The sequence below is a fragment of the Cebus imitator genome, unplaced genomic scaffold (genome assembly GCF_001604975.1).
Source record: "Cebus imitator isolate Cc_AM_T3 unplaced genomic scaffold, Cebus_imitator-1.0 Scaffold235, whole genome shotgun sequence".
Taxonomy (NCBI): Eukaryota; Metazoa; Chordata; class Mammalia; order Primates; family Cebidae; genus Cebus; species Cebus imitator.
Window position 1 is genome coordinate 2,054,899 of NW_016107550.1, and position 21,059 is coordinate 2,075,957.

General features: G+C 42.7%; 2 protein-coding genes across 3 annotated transcripts; both read right to left on the reverse strand.

Moving 5' to 3' along the window:
- Nucleotides 1-3,924: 3,924 nt before the first annotated feature.
- BUB3 (BUB3 mitotic checkpoint protein) lies at nt 3,925-14,945 on the reverse strand. Of its 2 annotated transcripts, none has more exons than XM_017497880.2 (8): nt 14,708-14,945; nt 14,088-14,282; nt 13,484-13,553; nt 11,350-11,501; nt 8,681-8,839; nt 6,856-7,033; nt 6,460-6,676; nt 3,925-4,245 (listed from the first exon to the last, which is right to left on the reverse strand). In XM_017497880.2, exons 2-8 carry the CDS (start codon nt 14,280-14,282, stop codon nt 4,236-4,238), a joined length of 981 nt encoding a protein of 326 aa, XP_017353369.1. In that variant the 5' UTR covers nt 14,708-14,945; the 3' UTR covers nt 3,925-4,235. The 2 variants fall into 2 exon arrangements, with proteins under 2 accessions (XP_017353369.1, XP_017353368.1); XM_017497879.2 differs by having other exon boundaries at nt 3,925-5,486.
- A 3,555-nt stretch (nt 14,946-18,500) lies between these two features.
- Nucleotides 18,501-21,059, reverse strand: HMX2 (H6 family homeobox 2). The gene is made up of 2 exons (XM_017497881.2): nt 20,554-21,059; nt 18,501-19,628 (listed from the first exon to the last, which is right to left on the reverse strand). The coding sequence occupies exons 1-2, from the start codon at nt 20,819-20,821 to the stop codon at nt 19,075-19,077; spliced, it is 822 nt and encodes a 273-aa protein (XP_017353370.1). The 5' UTR covers nt 20,822-21,059; the 3' UTR covers nt 18,501-19,074.

The window sequence follows — 21,059 nt, forward strand, 5'->3', positions numbered from 1 at the left end:
CACTGCTTTTCCTAGTGCTCAGATTGTCACAGTGCCTGCATTAGCCACTTTGGTGATCTGAGACTTCAAGCAATCACCAAACTTAAGTGAGTCCCTTACTACCAGGGCAGTGGTTGTGAGGACCAAAGGTTGGCCAAGGTCTTAACAACAAAATGTGGCCACACTGTGGTATCACAGCATCTGTCACAGTGTTTTGAGTCCCAGAACCTAGCAGTGGCTGGCATATTGCAGGCACTAAATAGTTGTTCAGATAATCAAATACTAACTAGGTGGCTTTTAAAAATAAGGTTAAAAATAAATCATGGGCAAAATTATATATTAAGTGCATGAAGCAAGATATTTATGTAATACAATCCAAATTTTGCAAAAAGTATGTATACTAACGCCCCGAGTTGTTCAGGAGCATCTTAGCTACAGGTACATAAGTAGATACCTGCAGCCCCTTGCTCTGGAACACCCAGTCGAGGGAGAGCCCGTGTAAGAAAAGGCTCACTCACAGCTATCACCAACAGCCACGTGGAGCACCGCCCACATGATACCTGAGGGTGCAAATCTAAGGTTGCCATTTTCTGTCCACATCACGGTATTCCTCATAGCCAGACTCCTGTTAATCATAGCCACAGGCTCTCTTGTATCCAGGCTTCTGCTGTTCTAGTGTAGGGTGTCCAAACTTTTGGCTTCCCTGGTCCAGAATGGAAGAACTGTCTTGGGTTACACATCAACTAGCAATAGCTAGTGAGCTTTAAAAGAAAAAATTGCAAAAAATATCACGTTTTACAGAAGTTTATGAATTTGTTTGCATAAACCTGTAGGCCACAGAAAGGACAAGCTTGTTCTAGGGGATGACTTCAAAGTACAGCTATGGGCATCCCCCTCTAAAAGTAGCTACCTCCTTTGACATGAGTAAGTTCTGGAGCCCTGACGTGCAGTGTGGTGGCTATCGTTAGTAATAACGTACTGTATACTTGAAATTTGCTGAGATTATATCCTAAGCTTATCACATTAAAAAATTTCATAAATTGGCCAAGCGCGGTGGCTCAAGCCTGTAATCCCAGCACTTTGGGAGGCTGAGGCGGGTGGATCACGAAGTCAAGAGATGGAGACCATTCTGGTCAATATGGTGAAACCCCGTCTCTACTAAAAATACAAAACATTAGCTGGGCATGGTGGTGAGTGCCTGTAATCCCAGCTACTCAGGAGGCTGAGGCAGGAGAATTGCCTGAACCCAGGAGGCGGAGGTTGCAGTGAGCCGAGATCGCGCCATTGCACTCCAGCCTGGGTAACGAGCGAAACTCCGTCTCAAAAAAAAAAAAAAAAATTCCATAAATTTGTAAATGTAACTTGTCAACTAGTAAATCTGTTTTAACTCAACAAGGTGAGGGATATATTAGCCTGGTTGTGGTAATCATTTCACAATGTATCTATATATCAAAACATCACATTGTATACCTTAATAATATACAATTTTCATCAAATACTTCCATGAAGCTGGAAAGAAAACTTTAAGTTTTTTCATAGGATCGTGATAGTATGTTTCATTTTTTGCATGTCATCTAAATTTTTTTGCAATAAACATATCACTTCTAAGACACTAAATGCTTAATGAACAAAGTCAAAGGTCACATGTCTAGTGCACCGGACAAGATGTCTATACTCCAAAATTGTATTTCAAATTATTTTAAAAGGAGTCCATATAATTCAGCAATATCAAAGTGGTCCAACAGTCATGTGCCAGATCACACAAAAGGATGTGGTCATGCTTTTGCTTTAAGTAGGAAAGCAAGATGTACACATAAAAAAAAATGTTAAAATGCCAGGCAATATGAGAAACTACAGCTAAAGGTATATAAGCGGGAGGTGTTTCATACACGTTTTAAGAAAGGACACACTTATTTGTGAGCAGCAACAAGGAAGAAGGGTTTCATGGAAAAGAGGGTCTTGAACAGGACTTTGCAGGATTCAAATTAAATCCTGAAAGAGCAATTCAGAAGGAGAATGACCCTGAGCGGACTGAGATTTTGGAATCAACACAAGCGTCTGAGTTATAGTGAAGAAAGTAACCTGGTTCTCAGCGTAACAGAAGAACCCCAATATTTTCTGGGGGAGTGGTAAAAGGTAAAATGATTGTAGGATCAAAACCAGGAAAAGTAGATCCAGCTCAAATGAATTTGGGGAAAACTGAGTTAAACAAATTTACAAGGATTCATTGTAGTGTTCTAAGCTCTCAGTAGGCTAATGTGCATTGAGCCCCCACTAAGGGAGGGAAGCTAGTGTTGCTAAGGTATAGAAAACACCTTAGGAAAAGCGGGAGTTTAACAGATAATGGCAGAAAAACAATGTAGGTCTGAATGTCAGAGCTAAACTGGGCATTCTGGCCTTGGTCCTTCTAACAAGGTCTGGATTTCCCACATAACTAATGCTAACCTGATAACATACCTTTAAATTTGTATACAGTACTCAGAACCAGAGAGTGCTGTCATTGTAACATTCCCAGACCATCTGCTTATTTATATTCCCAACGAAGGTTAGTCCCATCTTCTGAGAGCACCTGACTGTCCACAGCCCTTTCCTGATGATCTGGAAGCTTGGGAAGCAGTACACCTCCTTATGAAATCACTGAAGGGCAACTATGAGTAACAGGAAGCAGTGGAGGATTCCAAGTATGACATAAGAACACATTTTTTAAAAATCTTTTATAAATTTTTTTAGAAATCTGACTATTGAGCAGTTTTTGTGAATTACAGGTGACAGGCATTTGTTATAAAATCAATTCAAGGTGCCATAATCAGGATTTCTTAAAAAGCAAACCAAAAAAAGAAAGAATGCATGCATGCACCAGATACGTCGCATGCAGGAAGGCCAAGACATGTTTCAGGACCCTTCTGCCTGTCATGCATGCTATACTGACCTCTGTGTTCTGAACCATAGTTCAAAATGTATTTCTTACTTGGGTCACAACTACAGTGTTCAAAAGTCACTGCTCTATTAGATAGAGGACTTAAGGCAGAAACTGGAGGCTGCCACATTCACCCAGAAGGCCATGTGACCAGTAGCAGTAGGAAGAAAAGATAAAGAGCAGATACACTTAAAGAATGTGGGTAAGGGAAACCAATGAGAAGGCCAAAGTAACTATACTTGGGTAATTTGGGGAAAAGGTAGCTATAACCATAAACAGGCAAATTGTGGAGAGCTGATTAAGGGGTATATGGAGATGGCAGGGAGACACATTTGATTTCAAGAGACAAGAGGACAGCCAGATGGAACCACAAAATAAGCCCTCCCTCACAACCTGAAAAACAGCTCCACATTCCTTCAATTTGGTTACCTGTAACAATACTATATTAATTCTTTCAATTATACCATTTTAAATTTATGGTCTGTCCTCAACCAAGTAATTAGGGACTTTTAAAAGCACATAATCACACTAAAGGACAAATCCCATCAGTTAGTCCCTGGCTATTACATTATTTACCCTCCCCCCCCGACCCAAGGGCTTCACTGTGATTTAGTATTTGATGGCTAAGTACAGTGTCTGTCATTTGGCTCTGAGTGCACTATGACATCAACACGGGATGTACAAGCTACCTGATCACTACTGCACCACACTGCTAGGAGAGCACAAAGGTCCCCAGAGGCTGCCACATAGTCTCTGTCCATCCGCAATGAAGCTGCACACTTGGCTCAAAAGCCCTGCTGATCCACCGAGAAGGCACAAGGGGGCATGAGGGAAATGGCTGAACTCCAACAAATCACTTTATGCAGGGCTGAATCTCCAACACACATCAGAGGAGACAATTACACGAGGCAGAGTGGACTTAAAGGTAAAAATGTCATCCCCCAACATGCCTGTGATGAGGAGTTTTGCTTTACACAAGCCTTTTTAAGTAAATTACATTAATTACCCACATTCAAAAACGTCCAACATTCAAGGCTTCTGAATCTGATTTATTAGACAGCACAGAAATAACAGGTTTAGGTTATATTACAAAAAGAGCTCAAACTGTTCATATACAGCAACTGGGCTTGCTAGGGGACAGAAGGGGAAATTCTTCAGACTACTGTACAGGGACACAAAGACTCCTCATCCTAAACAAAGTATTAAGGTACATGGACAAATTTATTATAAGACAAAAGACAGAAATCCACAGTAACTCTAACACATCCCTTAAGGAATAAGCATGTATTTGTAGGAAGCAAACAAAGCTTTTCATAGAGAAACCACTTTCACAGGATGATTAGGTGGACCTGTAATGAAGAAAATACGTTTCAAAAGATGGGTTCAGACTTACACCAAGTTTTCACTGAAAAAATTTAAAAAAAAAAAAAAAAAAACCCTTCTCTGTATCAAAAGAATTTTTTAAAAATATATCATGGATCAAATAAATCTCAGGAAAGGTCCACGTCCTATTCAGAGACATACATTTGCAGATTAATATAAATTTTAAAGTTTGACAACAAAAATACTATTTGACTACCTAGAATAGGCCAAGCTAAGTTCGTGTTCTGCTTTAGTGCATTACATTGAAATGAATCTCATTGTCACTATAATTTTTTTCTTTTTAACCTTAATCACCAGCGGCTGGTCAACTGAAATGGACATGAGAACTATATAAATGTCAGAAAAATATGTAAACCTCATTAATGTTTCCAAAAATTCATTTAGAGATAGAAACAGGTCCAAATAGATGCCTGTCTAAATGCACTGCAATTACGTTACAATTATTTTTCCAAATACACAGATATGCTCTGTCTTTTCTCAGCTCATTACTGACTCAAACAATTTGCCCTTCTGGGATCAATTGTTCGCTAATAAATAATTGTTTACAGTCACAAAATGATATTAGGAGGTTTTCTTATTAGTTTTCCTTCTGCACCCTAATAAGATTGAAAACTAGCTGATTCCCAAGAGTCCAACCTTAACCTCGCTTTGTTTAACAGCCCAGGAAATGATGAACCATCTGCTTCAGAAAATAATGGACGGCCAAGAGGAAATATTGTTTAATTGTAGATTAACCTCCTCATGAGGCAGTCTGAAGCAGCTTTAGAATTAGCAACTATAACCAGCAAAAGAAACAAATGGCTCATAAGCCTTTTCCTCTACCATTTAAAGTCCAGAAAAGAATGCAAAGGGATTTTTATTACCTATATTTATTTACAAACATTTATTTTCACAGTGGAAACAAAAATCAAGGTCAAAACTGATTCTCAGAAGTGCAATCACTGCCCAATTTTGTCTGCCCAAATACCGTTAATGCAGCAAACCATCAAACCATCTCATGCACTTAAGAAAGTGTTTATTATTCAAAATAAAAAAAAAAATTCAATAAAAACCTCTTTTCCATTATTTTCAGGTTGTTATATTAAAATTAGTATTTTCCCTGGTTTCTTTGATAATAGTAATAAATCCACCATTGGGGAGTACGAATTGTTTTATTATCATCAACATGGCACTTAAGTAAATGAAATCTTGTCAAGTACATGGTGACCTACAAGTTCAAAAGAAAAAAAGAACAGCATGAGATCAAAATGGCCAGCCAGGACAGGAGATACAAAAGTGACAGATTAAATGCAAACACAGCCCTTTATCCAACAGGCTTCACATGCTAAGACTTTTCTAAAGTCAAACCTGTAAGAGCATATCTGATATAGAATATTTAATATTCTGCCCCCTCTCATGGTACAATACCCATTTTAATTCAGCAAAGTATAGGAACCCTGAAAACATTCAGTTATTCCACAACTATGTATCCAGAACTTCCTTTAAGGGCCTGGGGAGAGGGGGACAGGGGACTGGACAAAGATACTTGGGGTAGGTGTTTTATAGTTTAACACATGCCTATGTATCAGATTTCCCTTAAGCCTGGTGGAGGTAATTAAGTGAAAAGCTTTGCCCTATTGGTATCAAAAAAGGTAAATGACTCTTCTCAGTCAACAGTTCCAACCAAGAACTAAAGACATCTATGAAAACTTCAAAACTAAGGAAATTTGCAATTCCAGGCAAGGCCATATTACTCTGGGTTTCCAATAAGACCTGAAGGTCACTCACTTTGTGTTAATATTAAAGAAACGACCTCTGTGGAGAGGAAAGATTTTTGGCAGTTCAAATTCTTAAATATCTTAAATAGAATTTGCTAAAATAAATTATTCTTAAATTCCTCAACTTAATTTTGAAGCAATGAGCTGGTAATAACTCCAGAGATTCAAATAATAGAGCCTATTCAAGAAGAATGAGAGTTTGACATTCTTCTCTACAAAACAACTAGGCACAATTTTATCCATCAGACGTCTATCAACCTACGGATATTGAAAGCTTGGGAGAACATGATAACATCAACTCCAACCCTACAGTCAGCTGTAATATCGAGCAGGCATCAACAATGCTATTCATGAATTTAGAAAAATTAATAAATCCTGGGTTGAATGCAAGAAAAGGCTCAAACACAGGTGAAGCATACTCACTTGGGTTTTGTTTCTGCATCTGTCACTTGGCGAATGAAGATACCATCTTCAGGATGTTCCGTGTCATCCATTTCATACATATATGATGATGCTATTGCAAGCGTAGTCCCATCATTACTGAAGGCAAGTGATGCGATGCTCGTGGGGTACCGATGGAATTGGCACAATCGCTTTTTGTTAAATGGATCCCAAATATTTACGAAGCCATCAGAACCACCTGGAGGTAATTTCAAAATAATTAACATGGTTCTTAACACCACGTACAGAAATAACCATTATCATAACAGTTAATTTTTAAGGTGAGAGAATTTACATTTCCTTACAGTATAGATCTGTTTAGCTAAATACCATAAAAAGCAAGCATCAAATAATATAGGTTAGCATGCCATACTTTACCTGTGGCAAATGTATTGTGGATATTGTGAAAAGAAATGGCATTGACTGGGTAAATCTGCTCAATATTATTTTCTTTTAGTCTGTGACATTTGAAGGCATATTTCTTCTTCTGTACCTCAGGGCTTGGATCCAAATACTCAACTGCCACTCGGCCTTCGATGGAACTTAATACATAACCCTGCCAAGAGAGAACCAGAGGAAAAAAATGGTGAATTTCAGCTTCCAAAAACAAGGTGCTAATTCCCAAATTCAGCCCACACTGAAGAGTGATTGTTTCAGGAATGAGAAGTACAGCAGGTTTTAATGAAATGTTTAAGCTGTACTAACATAATTATGATGACTTTGAAAAGAAAATAAGGCCGTCATCACTTGCTTTCCTTACAGGTACCAGGGCCTTTCACATTACAATATAAAATGTCTAGTTATTTCATCAAACCTAAACAAAACTGTAACGTGTTTTAGTGTCACTTATTTGTTGTTCTGCCCAACAGACTCAAATTTGTTCCCAGTTAAAATATATTCTTCTATGTTCTGTGCTTCTTCATCACGAACGACTGTTAAGAATTGTGTTTCCTTCACTGGGGGCATCAATAATCCAAATCAACTGGAATACCAATCTTCCATCTCAGCCATGCTACCTCTTGCATTTAGTACAGCACGTGAGGTTTGCACAAAGACGTTCAGGGACATTCAGAAGTGGCTCACAATTCAAACCTTTTCTCATCTTTCCTTGAAATGACAGTATCTTAAAAAATAAGATAACACACCAAATATGAAATCTATGATTTTTTAATCCTTCAAGGTATGAAAAAGATTCCTGAAAACTGTTTACGGAGAAATAAATGTCAGTAAAATTATACTTTTTAAATTCCATTACAAAACAGAGATAATTCTACAGAAAATATTAGATATAATGGCATTAATGTTCACAATGTAAGCATATTTTAATCACATATTTAAATCTTGAAAGTTTCACATAATTGCAATTCTTTTATCTTTAATGGAAATTTACAATTTCCTAAAAAAAAGAACTGTGATCGCCATTTGAGGTACTGGCCTTTACAGGTTAAAAAGCCAAGAGAATAACATAATTGCTTCAAGTTCTACAACCACCAAAGGACAGCCATAAGATACCAGAGACACCTGCTGTTTTTAATCACTTTTCCTCTTGCAAAATTCCTATTGCAATTGACCACCCCACTGTCTCCTCTTAGAACTTCAAGGACTCGAAAGAGGAGGGAGCTCATTAATAAACAGGCTAATCTCATTTCTCGATGATGGAAGGTGACCCACCCTGTACATCAAGAGTCAGTCATGTGAAGGGCCCTGCCTCTCTAACCTCAGTTGAGTTGGAGAAAAAAAATCAAAGTTCTATTGTCAAGCTGGGGAAAAAACTCTATAAGCATTAGGATTACAAAAAGGCAAAAAGAAAACAGCAAATTCCACAAACCTAAATTTCCAGATAGAAATTTTAATTTGTTTTGTAAACTGAAATATCTGCAAAGCCGTCTTTGATTACCGTATACCTAGGAAGTATCCTGGACCAGGATCAACAAAAGATCAGAAGGCCTCCTCTATTCAAACTACCTCCTGAGCAGATTACTTGGCCTCTCTGAACATCAAGATCATCTCTAAAATGGGGATTAATGCACTACCTTTTAACCCATGCTGTCAAATATATCAAGGAAGAATATACCTAACAGCAAACTCTAAATCACTACTAAAAAAAAAAAAGAAGGCTTTATGGGGGTAGTGGCCAAATACTTATTATATAAGATCATATTATTTTCAAATTCCAGAAAGAAGACGGGGTATAGTTCAGTACCTGCTTGTTTGGAAACGCTCGTATGCAGCGAGTCTGGTATTTCAGGCTGGACTCCCTGCGCTGCTGCACGTAACCCATGTTCCGTAAGTCCCACACCAACACTCTGCGGCCTGCTGTTCCCACAATCAGCCGGTCTCCAGACACTGAGAGGGTATATACCTTTTAAAAAAGATCAAAACTTGCTAAAAATCTCCTACTTGCCTGAAAACGCCATTTTGCCCTAAAATAAAGGCCATCTGATCATAAAACCATAAAAAAATAGCTGTCTGAATTCCCCAATCACAGGTAACAATTTTAAATACTGCAATTATTCAAACCAAGTAATTCATACAAAATAGCAAAACCCACAATGCTCTTCATACTTCACCAAGTATCATATAATGTACATTCTAATTAATTCTGTAAAGGAGCTTTTGAAGTCTTAATTCTCTCCATTATTAGAACAAATTAAACTATTTTTCCTAGCCTTCATGTTTCATTTAGAGACAATATAAAAGTGTAAAAAAAATTCAAAATGAGATAATAAAGCCATAAAATAATTCAAGGTAGAGTTCAATGGGTTTCTGGCTTTTCATCAAACAATCATTTTCAAAATTATTTTTCTATAATCCCCTTTTAGAGCATTTCATTTTGCAACTCTAAAAACCTTGATTTTTTTTCCCCTCCAGTTGTTACATTGAATAAACAGATCCAGGAGCGGTGAGGGAGCCACCACTAATCAGATGTTTTGGTGGCATACAAACTCAAAATTAAAAGACAAGGATAGTGGTCTGACATATGACACAGCAATTCTTGTGCCCTCACATCCTACTACACATTTAAGACAGAAGTGCAACTTTAGGGAAAATTTTTTAAAGTAGTTTATCCCCTATTTTCCCCCTCATAATGCCTTTCGGTAATATTAAACTTTCCACAAAAATTCCTTTATAATAAATCATAGAATTTCCTGCAAGTGAACATTTAGTGGTTTATTTGCAAATATAAAGTTATTTGCAAATATAATGTCATTTGGAAACAAAACAGAGGTAGCCAATTCACGAAAAAGGTGGCAAAAAAAGTTATCATGTTCGGTAACTTTTAAAAAATCTAGACTTGCGATTCACAACCGTGCTCTATTATTTTCAATTAATAAGTAACTCTAATCTGACCTAGCATTTTCAAACCGAAAAACTGCCATAAAAAATGTAGAGGCCCCATGTCAAGGTAAGATGTCTCTTCAACCTTCAGTACTTCAGCCATATGTTAATAATCACTTGTATATTAACCACATACCATCAGCCGAAAAAAAAACCAGGTTAGCTTTATGCCATGTCCCACCACTCTCTAGAATCTGGTCTTAAAATTCAACAATTAATGTGACCAAGGGAAAAACAAGGAATTAAAATTAAGATTTAAAACAATAGATTTAATATAAGCAGATTTAAATATGAGAAATGCTGTAAGACTTATCATAGCTTACTCAGAAAACAAAAGGTTTGCAGAAAAATGAAAATTAATCTAAGATGTATGAAGTACCAAACTTTAAAAATAGAGAATCCAGAAAGAGATCAATTTATAATGGTACAATCATATTGGGAATTTTATCTTAAATCTTTACTATATAGGTGACACACAAGCTTCTAACAGTGGTTTCTATCCCCACTGATCATAAATCAAGTGAAACCACTGTCATGCTGCTGACTAGGTATATACATTTATCAAAGAAAGTATTAAAAAAAAGTGACATAATGAACCTTGCTGAACCAATAAGCAGCTTGATTCAGTGTGGCTGTCCATTATATGATATTCTGTCAGCAATTTATCACAGTTCTTAACATGTTACATACAACCATAAATCAAAACTAGAAACAATGCAATTATTTTATTCTGAACAAAGGTCTTGCCAGGAGTAGATTCGACTGTGACGTGACAAAAATAATGGCTCTTTGGATGCACTATTGTATATAATGATGGCTAACAGGAATTGAATAGTATATTTACGCTGAGGAAATAGACTCAAGTAAAGGATACCTTTAAACTGCTAAAACAATCAATCTTTAAAATTAACTACCACGTGATAAAGTCTGATGAGGATACAGAAGGAATGCTCAATTACACTTTCATCATACAGATCAAAAGGTTAGAATAATACACAAAGTTTTGGTTTTAAAAAGCTTTGTTCACTATGAGCCTTGAAACTACATCTGTCAATATTAAAAAATAAATATACAAACAGTAGAAGCCAAGGAATGTAAAACACCTTTTTCACTGAACTTGAAATGATAACCCATTTTGTCCTCTCAACAGTCAGCTCAAAAGAAACCTCAGATAACAAATGAAAATAAGTGATGCTCCAACCAATTTTCTGGGTTGGGATGGGGCGTCAATTTAAGACAATTGAACAGTCTGCTAAATGACTTCTCTCAAAAGGCAGTGAGTTGCTTATCAGTTCTGCGATTTAAAATATTAACTGTACATGGAAGCAAGTATAACATCTGATAAATAAAAGTTGGCCCAAAATCCCAAAGTTAATTTTCTCTTGCATTAAAGCATATCTATGTAGTTGGATTTATGAAACAGACTCTGTCGACGTTTCACCTTTAAATTCAACAAGCATATTCAGCAATTATGCATCAAGGCAAAAATCACCCGAAAGCCATCAACTCCTGCGATGAATATAAAGAGCCTACCTTTTCAGGCTGAGAGAAGGTCCCGGCATTACAAGGAGTTCTGGGATCCCACAATTTAACTGTCTGATCCCAACTTCCAGTAACCATCACATTCACTTCTGGACAGTATTCAACACATCTGATAGGAGCATCATGGGTCCCAACAAGATTTTCTGCAGGAAAAAAAGGGGGAAAAAAAACCCCCAACATCTAGCTTACTACCTTTACTAAAGATTCCTAAAATAAACAATTAAAAGAAACATTCATTCAGCTGTAATGAATTTGCCTCATCCAACCCCATGGAAATGTCTACACACAGAAAAATGTCTCCATTACTACAAAGTTACCCATTCTTCTCTGTTCACCTTACAGTGTGTACTTCACATGACTCACTAGTATGGCACATACCACAGGCTGTCTTGAATTTCAGATTACATTAGAATGGTGGCATGTCTGTTATCTTCCTCACTTGATTCAAGATTTCCTATCAGGAACCTCATTTAACTCTGTGCATCTCTGCCCGTATCTAGTGCAAGGTCTGGTACAGGTTAGGTGCTCAAGAAATATCTGTTGAATGAATAAATGAATGGAGAACTCTGGGATTCTGGGTCAACATTTATGTTGAACATTAAGTCAATGCTGCTAAGAAACTTATTTACATGGCTAAAGGGTTATGAGAATTGGGAGTGAAGTCCTCTCATTCCACTTGGTTCCACTGTGGCTCAAATTTTCAATAGACATTTTCTTTCTTTTCAATTTGAACCTTCCCATTATATTTCATTTATTCATTCAACTAACATCTACTATGTACTAGAATCTGTGCCAACTGCTATGGACATAGGAATGAACAATATATGGTCCTGACCTTCAAACAGTAAGGTTAGCCCCAGTACTTTGAAAGCCCAAGGCGGGTGGATCACGAGGTCAGGAGTTTGAGACCACCCTGGCCAACATAGTGAAACCCCATCTCTACTAAAAAAATACAAAAATTAGCTGGGCATGGTGGCACGCACCTATGGTCCCAGCTGCTCGAAAGGCTGAGGCAGGAGAATCGCTTGAACCCAAGAGGCAGAAGCTGTGGTGAGCTGAGATCACACCACTATCAATCAGCCTGGGTAACAGAGCAAGACTCTATTTCAAAAAAAAAAAAAGTATCATTTAAACAAGAAAGGATTTAATGAATGGAGTTTGGCAGTAACTTTCACAGAATAAACAGCTAATTTTCTATATAACACTGAAAATCTTTTAATTTTGCTTTTCAGTGTTTCTCCCTACCCCCCAAGTTTTTGAACAAATAGGACCCAAACCTACAAGCTTACTTATTACACAGGGTAAGACACCGGCAAACAAAACGAAATTCCTGCAGTATAATTTACAGAAGGAAGTAGCTTTCATGCAAAAGCCTCTTGTAATTGGTGCCTAGTTTTTTGACAAAATATGCCCACCCTCCATCCATTCTCCTGTTGCTCAACTCTTCCTCTATCTTGTCATATCTCTGTGCCCTCCTATGTCCTTAGGATAGCTATGTCTGATGTATACACATGCAAACAAATCCTCAGCTAGAGAGCTCTATGCATTTGGGTTCCATTCCAATCTCTACTCTGTCCCAATGTCACCAGAAAAACTTGAGTAAGTCATTTCATATCTGGACCTCTAAGAAATTACTTAACTGAAAGAAAATGTATCATCTAATTACTCATTCAAAAAATGCAACTGAAACATATACAAACACAGTGACTGCCTAATTTTTGTCAGGTTTTAAATTCTATCTTTAAATCTGCCTTTAGCTTCTGAAAACTAAATTTGCTTCTGAAAACAGAACTGTCAAATATCGGCACCGTAGTGGAAAATCCTAATGGAACGATGACCAGTCTGGGATCCAGCCCACTTCTAAGGACAAGATAAAGGCCAAACACTTACGTGTCAATTTATGTAAGCACTGAAAATGGTGACCATAACTGGCTTTACCGCAAAAGTACATGCATAATGTTCTGTAATCAGTAACTTAATGGTTAAACAAAAAAATCCTGAATTCAAGCCATGTACTTAAGCAATTTGTTAATTAAGCAATTCAAGAACTACTCTTCCTATATAAACATTTATACTTCACAATGCTAGCCAAGAAAACAAACTGGTAAAGACATGGTCACATTACCTTGATCAGTGTTCAAATCATGCATTTTCAATTGATGATCTAGTCCTCCACTCCACGCATGCGTTGGATCCTACAAAACAGTTTTGAACCATTTAAAAATTAGAACTTTAGAAAGTGTTTCAGCATTCTTATTTCTACAAGCAACTGCTCAGTTTATGCCCGGGATATGCACTGGGCTCAACTATTCATGGTAAACACACCAAAAAACGGCATAAAAAAAGCAAGTGGTCACTAAACTACGAAATTAAGGGAGGGCTGCTTTTATCCTAGCCAACAGGCTAGCCGTGGGTAAACACACATTTCCCCTAAACGTTCCTTTTAACACAGCAGCCAAAACAATCTTGTTGCAAATATAATTATCGTATTTTCAGAAAGTTTACAGAGTCACTCCACAAGCCTACAATGGAAAGGGGAGACGGAGTTTCCAACGTCTGCACGTCCCCACCCCAAAACCGTACCGTTTCAAGGCAGGCAGGTGTTCCTGAAGAGCTGTAGAACTGTCCAAATAACCCCACCCACAGACGCCTCTACCCAACACTGCAAAAGAAGCACTAGCATGGAGAATCCTAACACAGGGACGGGAGTGGCGAGGAAGGGCACCTACGTAGAAGGCGCAGTCCAAGACCGCGCCGGTGTGCTGATACTTGAGCCGCATGGAGTTGGCCGGCACATCGTAGAGGCGCACGGACGTGTCCCAGGAGGAGACAAGCAGGAACTGGGAGGTGTTGGGGCTGAACTTCACCGAGGAGATGCCATCCTCGGGTGGCTGGTTCAGCTTGAACTCGTTAGAACCGGTCATCTGCAGAACAGGCACCCAGTCAGAGTCCCCAGGGATCCCACGGGCTGGGGCAGCGCAAGCCGAAGGCCGGGTCTTGGGGGACCCCCCCAGAGGCAGGGGCCGAGAAGACGCCAGCGGAGGAGTCTCTGCGCCTGCGCCGAGTACGCGCCCGCCAAGGTCGGGACTCACGCGGCAATCCGGCCCTCGCCGCGCCCAAACCGGCCCAGCCCGCACCGCCGTCCCCCTAAACCCAGCCCGGTCCGCAGCGATGCCCGAACCCCAGACCATTCCCTCTCCCGGGTCCCGTGGCCCCGGGCACTCCTAAAATAAAGGGAGAACAAAAGAAACGAAACCAGATCCCCTGCGAACGGAACGGCACTGCCAGTTGCGGGCCCGGGAAGCCCCTGGAGAGACCAATCCCGCGCGCTGTCGCTTCGCCTCCCTACCTTGGGCTCCCTTAAGAAGCAGGGTTTCCACCGCTAGCCACTCGTTGTCGCCGCCGCCTCCTCGCTTCTCTCCGAGCACTCGCAGTCTGGGCGAAGGAGGCGGATAGGAAGCTCCAGCGTAGACCTGCCATTGGCTGATTTCAAACGCCAACGTCTCAGTCTAGGCGGCCAATTGGTCCGCTCAGCTGCCCAGCATCGGTCAACCCAGTCATCCTGTTCCGGCTCAAAGGGAAACCGCCGCTTTTCCGATCACGTGGGCTCATTTTACCACTGCGCGGGGGCACCCGCGTCCCGCTGGACAAGTGGAAACTACAACTCCCAAGGAGTATCGCGTGCCAAGGCCACGTTCACGCCGTCTCCCACCCGGGTATGGCATTCTGGGAAATGTAGTTTTTCTGGGGCTGACGTTCTGCCCGCCCTCTGAATAGAAAGCGGGAAAGATCTTTCCTGCTTCATTTGTGGCGCCCTCCTCTTGAAGTTAGTCTCTGAAACGCAAGAATTCCAATTTGGTCAATACTAATATAGTGCTAAAGTTTTCTCCCCATCTCTGGACGTGCACACGCCCGTGAGGCTAACCAAAAGTTGATGTAAAGAAGGAAATATTTGCTCTAATCAACTGCATTATTTTGACTTGATTATTTTTTTCTCATTTTCTTGGAGTTTCCACTTATAAACCAGGGTTTCCCATTTCCCATTGTCTCAAGTTTTGCTGAAGAAATTCATATTATATTATGCTTCATCTCTCCACTCCATCTTTCCACAAACATTTATTGAGCATCCACTGGTGCCAGGCCTGGTGAGAGACTTTAGAAAGATGCATTTAATCAGACCAGCCTTTGCCCTTGAGGAACCCCCCTTCAGAAGGGTGAACAGCCTAGGAGACAGTACTCTGCAATGTGTTAAAGCTCCCGCCTCTTCTTTTAGAGCTGTTTATTGTAGGGTCCTAAAATGACAGCCACAAGCCTCTCACTCTGTCCTGCCACTGAGCCTCAAAGTTGCAGGCTCAGTTTGCTCCATTTGCTGTTTTCTAGCATCCTCCAGAAATGAGGATCAAGAAGGTTGCTTGGGTAATGAGAAATTATTTTATCTCCATGAAAGAAAAGCAATAATCAGTAGAATGAAGTGACTGAGTTATTATTAAATGTTAAAGCTTCACTAAAAAATTTCAATTTAATCCATGCTTTAATCGCTTTTTCACTGCCTTTTGTAAAAGAAAAAATGTATTGTTGTATTATTTGGTTTTGCACGAAATGAAAGGAAATTGTTGGAGTTAAAGTGATTAACTTTTAAGGGACATTAATAAGAGAAAGTGTTGATGATCTTTATGCATTCACACACCCTGAATTGAATGCACCTCTTTGTATGATTCCTGACACAATAAACACAGGTGCAACAGCAACATTTCTGCCTGTTGCATTGATTATATTACTGCTGAAAGATTTCTTGCCCTCCTTTCTTGCCAGTCCTGTTACTCGGTTCTCTATCTCTTCTCATTCCACAAGTTAATGGCTGAATTCAAAAATTTAAAATGCAGATCCTTACTTCCATTAAAACTTTAGCTAAATAATTTTACCTCCTGATTTATCTGGTTCTTTCTCCCAGTTGTTTATTTAATTCTATTATTGTTCCAAGATTCTGAGCATGAACTACTCACTAATAAAATCTAAGTGTATTTCATTATCCAGCGAGTATGATTCAGGTCCCTCTGGGCATGCAGTTGCAGCCCGACTCGATTTGAGTTTTAAGAAACGTCAATCTTTTAAATCCAGTTTAGAGCCTGAAAGGAGGCTGATTATTTTGCTGATTATTCAAATGAATTGATAGTCTTGAGACAGGAAATCTGGCAACAATGGAGTCCTGGACAACATTTAAATTGAAATGCAAAGGGATGTGTGTGTGTGTGTGTGTGTAAAAATTAAGTTACCTGTACGAGAGAAATTCCAAAGAACTAATTATACTGTTGAATCACAGTTGACAGCTAGTTTCTGGATTAGTAAAGAGTGGAATAAATACATCGTGACGAACTGGAAAAGGATCATTCCCTAAAATTTTAAGGGCACAAATCACTGTCATTAGTGACTACAATGGCTATTAAAAAAAAACACTTCGTTTATGGGAAACCTAGGGAAGATACAGTGACCCAATACTGTTAAAACCATTATCTCTTGTAAAAACTGTAATCTATTGAAATGCAAACAAAAATGTATGGATGGAATATTCCTATACAAGCAGTTCTTTGGAAGCTGTTTGTTGTTTTTTCCTGAAATATTCAAGTAACATTAGAAAACAATTTAAAGAGGGTAATATGGAGCAAAAGAATTGCACTGAAATGAAGTGTATGTATTGGATAAATCAGAAGAAAACGGATGCACTGTCTCTTTTATCTGACTACCCAAAAGTATAGTTTCTCAGCATGTACTCAGCCCAGTAAATATTTACTGATGTAAACTCAGCTGAAATAAATGCAATTGAACTAACCTAGTATCGGCAGATGTGTTCTTGGGTACCGTCCTTCTGACGTCACCTTGAATTGTGATTTTTATGAAATCTAATGTGAAGATAAAACATGATCTCAAAATGGACATCAGATAGAATACTTTTGGCCAGTTCACACAAAATACTGCGGGTCACATAGAAGTTTACAGATATCCTGTATGTATTCACAAAATGTAGATAATTTCAGTGACTTGCAGCTCAGAGGCAACTCTCACACGCAAATGTTTTCCTTCTAGGGGATGAGATAAGGCCTCAGCGCTGCGGACTCCAGGCTCCTTTGCATCCGCTCTGCGGAGCCAGAGGCCAGAAGCTGGCGGATGGAGCAGCTCGCCCCAGGTGGTACTGAACTACCGGCTTCCTCCGAGCTCAGGCTTCCTTTTCCAACGTTTTACCAAGAACAGGTGGCTGCGACCTAAGGGGAGCGAGAATCTGCGATTTGCATGACACTTGCGCTGCTGTTCTCTACGTCCAGCGCCCTTCCAGCCTCTGCGCGGCCGCAGGTGTCAGGGCGAGGAAGTCCGTGGGCGCCCCCGCCACGAGTCACGGTTCCTTTCAGAGCAAGCGGCCGGGTGCTAGCCGGGGATCCAGCCACAAGCTGGACCAATGCAAACTATTAACAACAAATGATCACAGGGAAGCGCCTTTGCCTCCCTTGTCTTCTTTGCCTGGTCCCGAGCCTCGGATCTCTCCTGAGCCTAAGTGCTGCCTCGCCGCGTCCAGTTCCCTCTCCGCGCGGGACACATAACTGTGCCACTGGCCAGGGAGCTGGGCACAGCGACAAGCCGGTCGCACCAAGCTCGCGGCGAGCAAAGTGGAGGCTTTACCAGGTACAAGCAGCGCCGTCGCCTGCCTTATGCCCTTGGAGAGGAAGTGCGCAGCACAGGGCATGTCATAGCGTGAGCTGCTGTGGCCAAGCTCAGGGCCAGCCCAGTGCTGGGAATATGCCGCTGGGCACCCGGCTCGCTCGTTCCCGGAAGGCAATCGCTTAAGTGGCGAGGCCTGCCTCCCTGCCTTTGTCTTTTCTCTGCGCGGGCCCTGGAGCTGGATTCTAGCCAGAGTGCGCCCCAGCTCGCGCGACGATTCTGGGCGCAGGAGGGAGAGTGGGCGGGCAGCTCCATCCACGTGCAGACTGGGCGGCGCCAAGGTCCCGACCTTTAACCCCTGACCCCGGTCCCACCCTCCACGTGGCGCGAGCCAGACCTCTGTAGACAGACGCATGCAAGTCTTTGCACCCAAAAACCTGAAAACCTTCCGTGCGTTATCATGCCAGGCAATCAATCCCACCAAAGTTAGCAAAGATGTTTAAAATGTTTTATTTTTTTTTCTCTTTAAAAATATTTACAGATCTGAACTCTCCCCTTTTCGTTCCTACCCATCCTCCGGATGAGGGAAACGAAAAGAGGCAATTAGGTAATTGTTCAAAGCCTCTGAGGGCCTGACTTGGCCGAGCTTGTGTGCATGTACATATATACAAGTGTATATACGGGGGAGGAGTGTACCTGGCTTTGTAGGTGTTTCCTGATTTTTTTTTTTTTCCTATCAGCCAAAGCCTATCTGGGCAAAACTCCCTTTCCCACCACCACCCGAGAACATCCCACTCCGAATGGTTTTCAAAGCGTACTGGGTTCGCTCTAGGTAGAAAGCAGGCTCTCTGACTCACGAAATGCCAATAAATACCCAAAACAATCAAAACAAAAAGTAGGGCAGAGGCCATAAATAAGAGCTAATGAATACACATAGTGTATTTCTTCATATTTCTGGAAACGCGCCGCTTTGCCTGGAGCCCGGCTTAGAGTGCAGTCCGCGCCCGGCTCTCCGGGCGGCTGCAGGCGACCCCGGGCGCAGGCGGGCGGCGCGGGGCGGCTGGCAGGTCAGTAGTCGAGCTTGTTGTAGAGGTTGTAGAGCGGTAAGGCAGAAAGGCTGCTGCCCGGGTAGTAGAGCGGCGCGGGGAAGGCGAGGGAGCGCGGCACTGGCACGCGCAGCAGCGAGCTGTCCCGGAACACCAGCGGCATGCCCACCAGAGTCTGAGCCGACGCGTGCGCCATGTTGGCCGCCTCCAGCTCTGCCGAGAGCTGCCGCTTCCACTTGTTGCGGCGGTTCTGGAACCAAGTCTTGACCTGGGTCTCGGTGAGCTGCAGGCTGGAGGCGAGGCAGGCGCGCTCGGAGCTGCTCAGGTAGCGCTTCATGTCGAAGGTGGACTCGAGCTGGTACACCTGGCTGCGCGAGAAGACTGTGCGCGTCTTCTTCTTGGCCGCGCCCGCCTGCCTCTCCGCGCCGCCGTCCCGCGGCCGCTCGGACCCCGGCGAGGGCAAGCCCGCCGGCAGGAGCCTCTCTTTCTCTTCTTTAAAGTCCGAGTGCGAAGGAGAAAGGAAAGGCGTGCGCTCCGAGCCGGCGGGGCCCGAGCCTCCGCTGCCCTTGGGGGTACCTGAGAAGCGAGAGCAGAGAGGGAGGCCATGGAGTGGGTTGGAGAGCCTCGGAGACCTCCATCCAGTTCTCCCTGGGACCAGGCGGTTGGCAAGCGCCTGCAGCCTCGGTCCCACCTTACCAATCCCCTCCTCATCCCTCTCAGTGGCCCCCCAAACCCAGCACCGCGGCCCTTAAAAGTGACAAGAGAGGGACCCAGCTGCTTGGAGTATGGGGTCTCTGTGCTTCCACCTTTCTGAACGGGCCAGAGGCAACAGGGGGAGGAGGACTGGAGGGGGAAACGTTAGCATGGTTTTAAAAGGCGAATTTGCCTGGTAGTTACTGAGCTGGAAGAATTCCTCGAGCTTTATAGGGTGGCATCATTTCACAGGCCGTTTGTTTGGAAATCACGCTAAGGACTAACGCAGGGCTCCCCTTCGTCAAATGTTGTAAAGAGGAACCATCCCTGAAACGCACCATTGTCAATCATCTTGGAGTGCTAATCATTCCAAGGAGCAGAGAGAGAGAAAGGCAGAGATACGGAGCGAGTGAGGAACAAGACGCAGAAGGATGCTACAGTAGAGACAGATCGCCCAGACCCGACTTGCAGACCTCCACCTCGTGTCCGGAAAGAAAGTACCAGATGTGCAAAGTGATTGAGGACAGCCGGGTGGACGGTCGGTCGCGTGCCCCTCTCGCTGTGGTCCACTCTCTTAACAACTCAACCTTCCCCAAGATGCCCAAGCCCGCACGGGTCTGTGTACGCCTCCTCCCGAGGGCCCACCGGGTGGAGGAGGCACCACAGTGCGCGCGCCCTCCCGCGATCCCGAACCCCCGGCTGCCGCAGCTCTGGGCGAAAAGGGCCCCGCGCGGAAGTCTTGGCTGGGCGCTCAGCCTCCCTCCCCTCGCGCTCGCTCGCTGCCACACTGGCGACGTGAGATCCTTACCCAGGCAAGGAAAAGGGATCGGGGGATGGTGCTTGGGGCCCTGCTCCTTAGGGCCGTGCGGGTCTGGGTAGAAGCAGGCGGGCGCCTTCCAGCCGTCGTCCAGCTCCTCCTCCTCCGAGGACACGGACAGGCTGCGCTTCCTGGCTGGCCAGCCGACTGGCTCTCGCGGTGCCTCCGAGGGACCCCCGCCCAGAATGGACTGGATGGTGAAGCTGGAGACGCCACTGGCCGCCGGGCACCCCTTGCCCGCATCTTCTTTGCTGCCCATCCTGGGTTCATAAGAAATCGGAGGAAACCAAGAACTCCCTTTAGAGACGATCTGGGTGGAAGGTGGTGCGGCAGGCAGGCAGGCAGCTAGGAGGGGCAGGGAGGGAACCTAGGGGGAGGGGGCGGCGAGGCTGGTGAGGCGTCCCTTCCGCGCGAGGGACACGAGGGCACCTGACGGCTGTACAGGGGTTCCTGCCCGCCCGGCTCTGGGTGCGCCCGCCCAGCCCGGGTGCGAATGC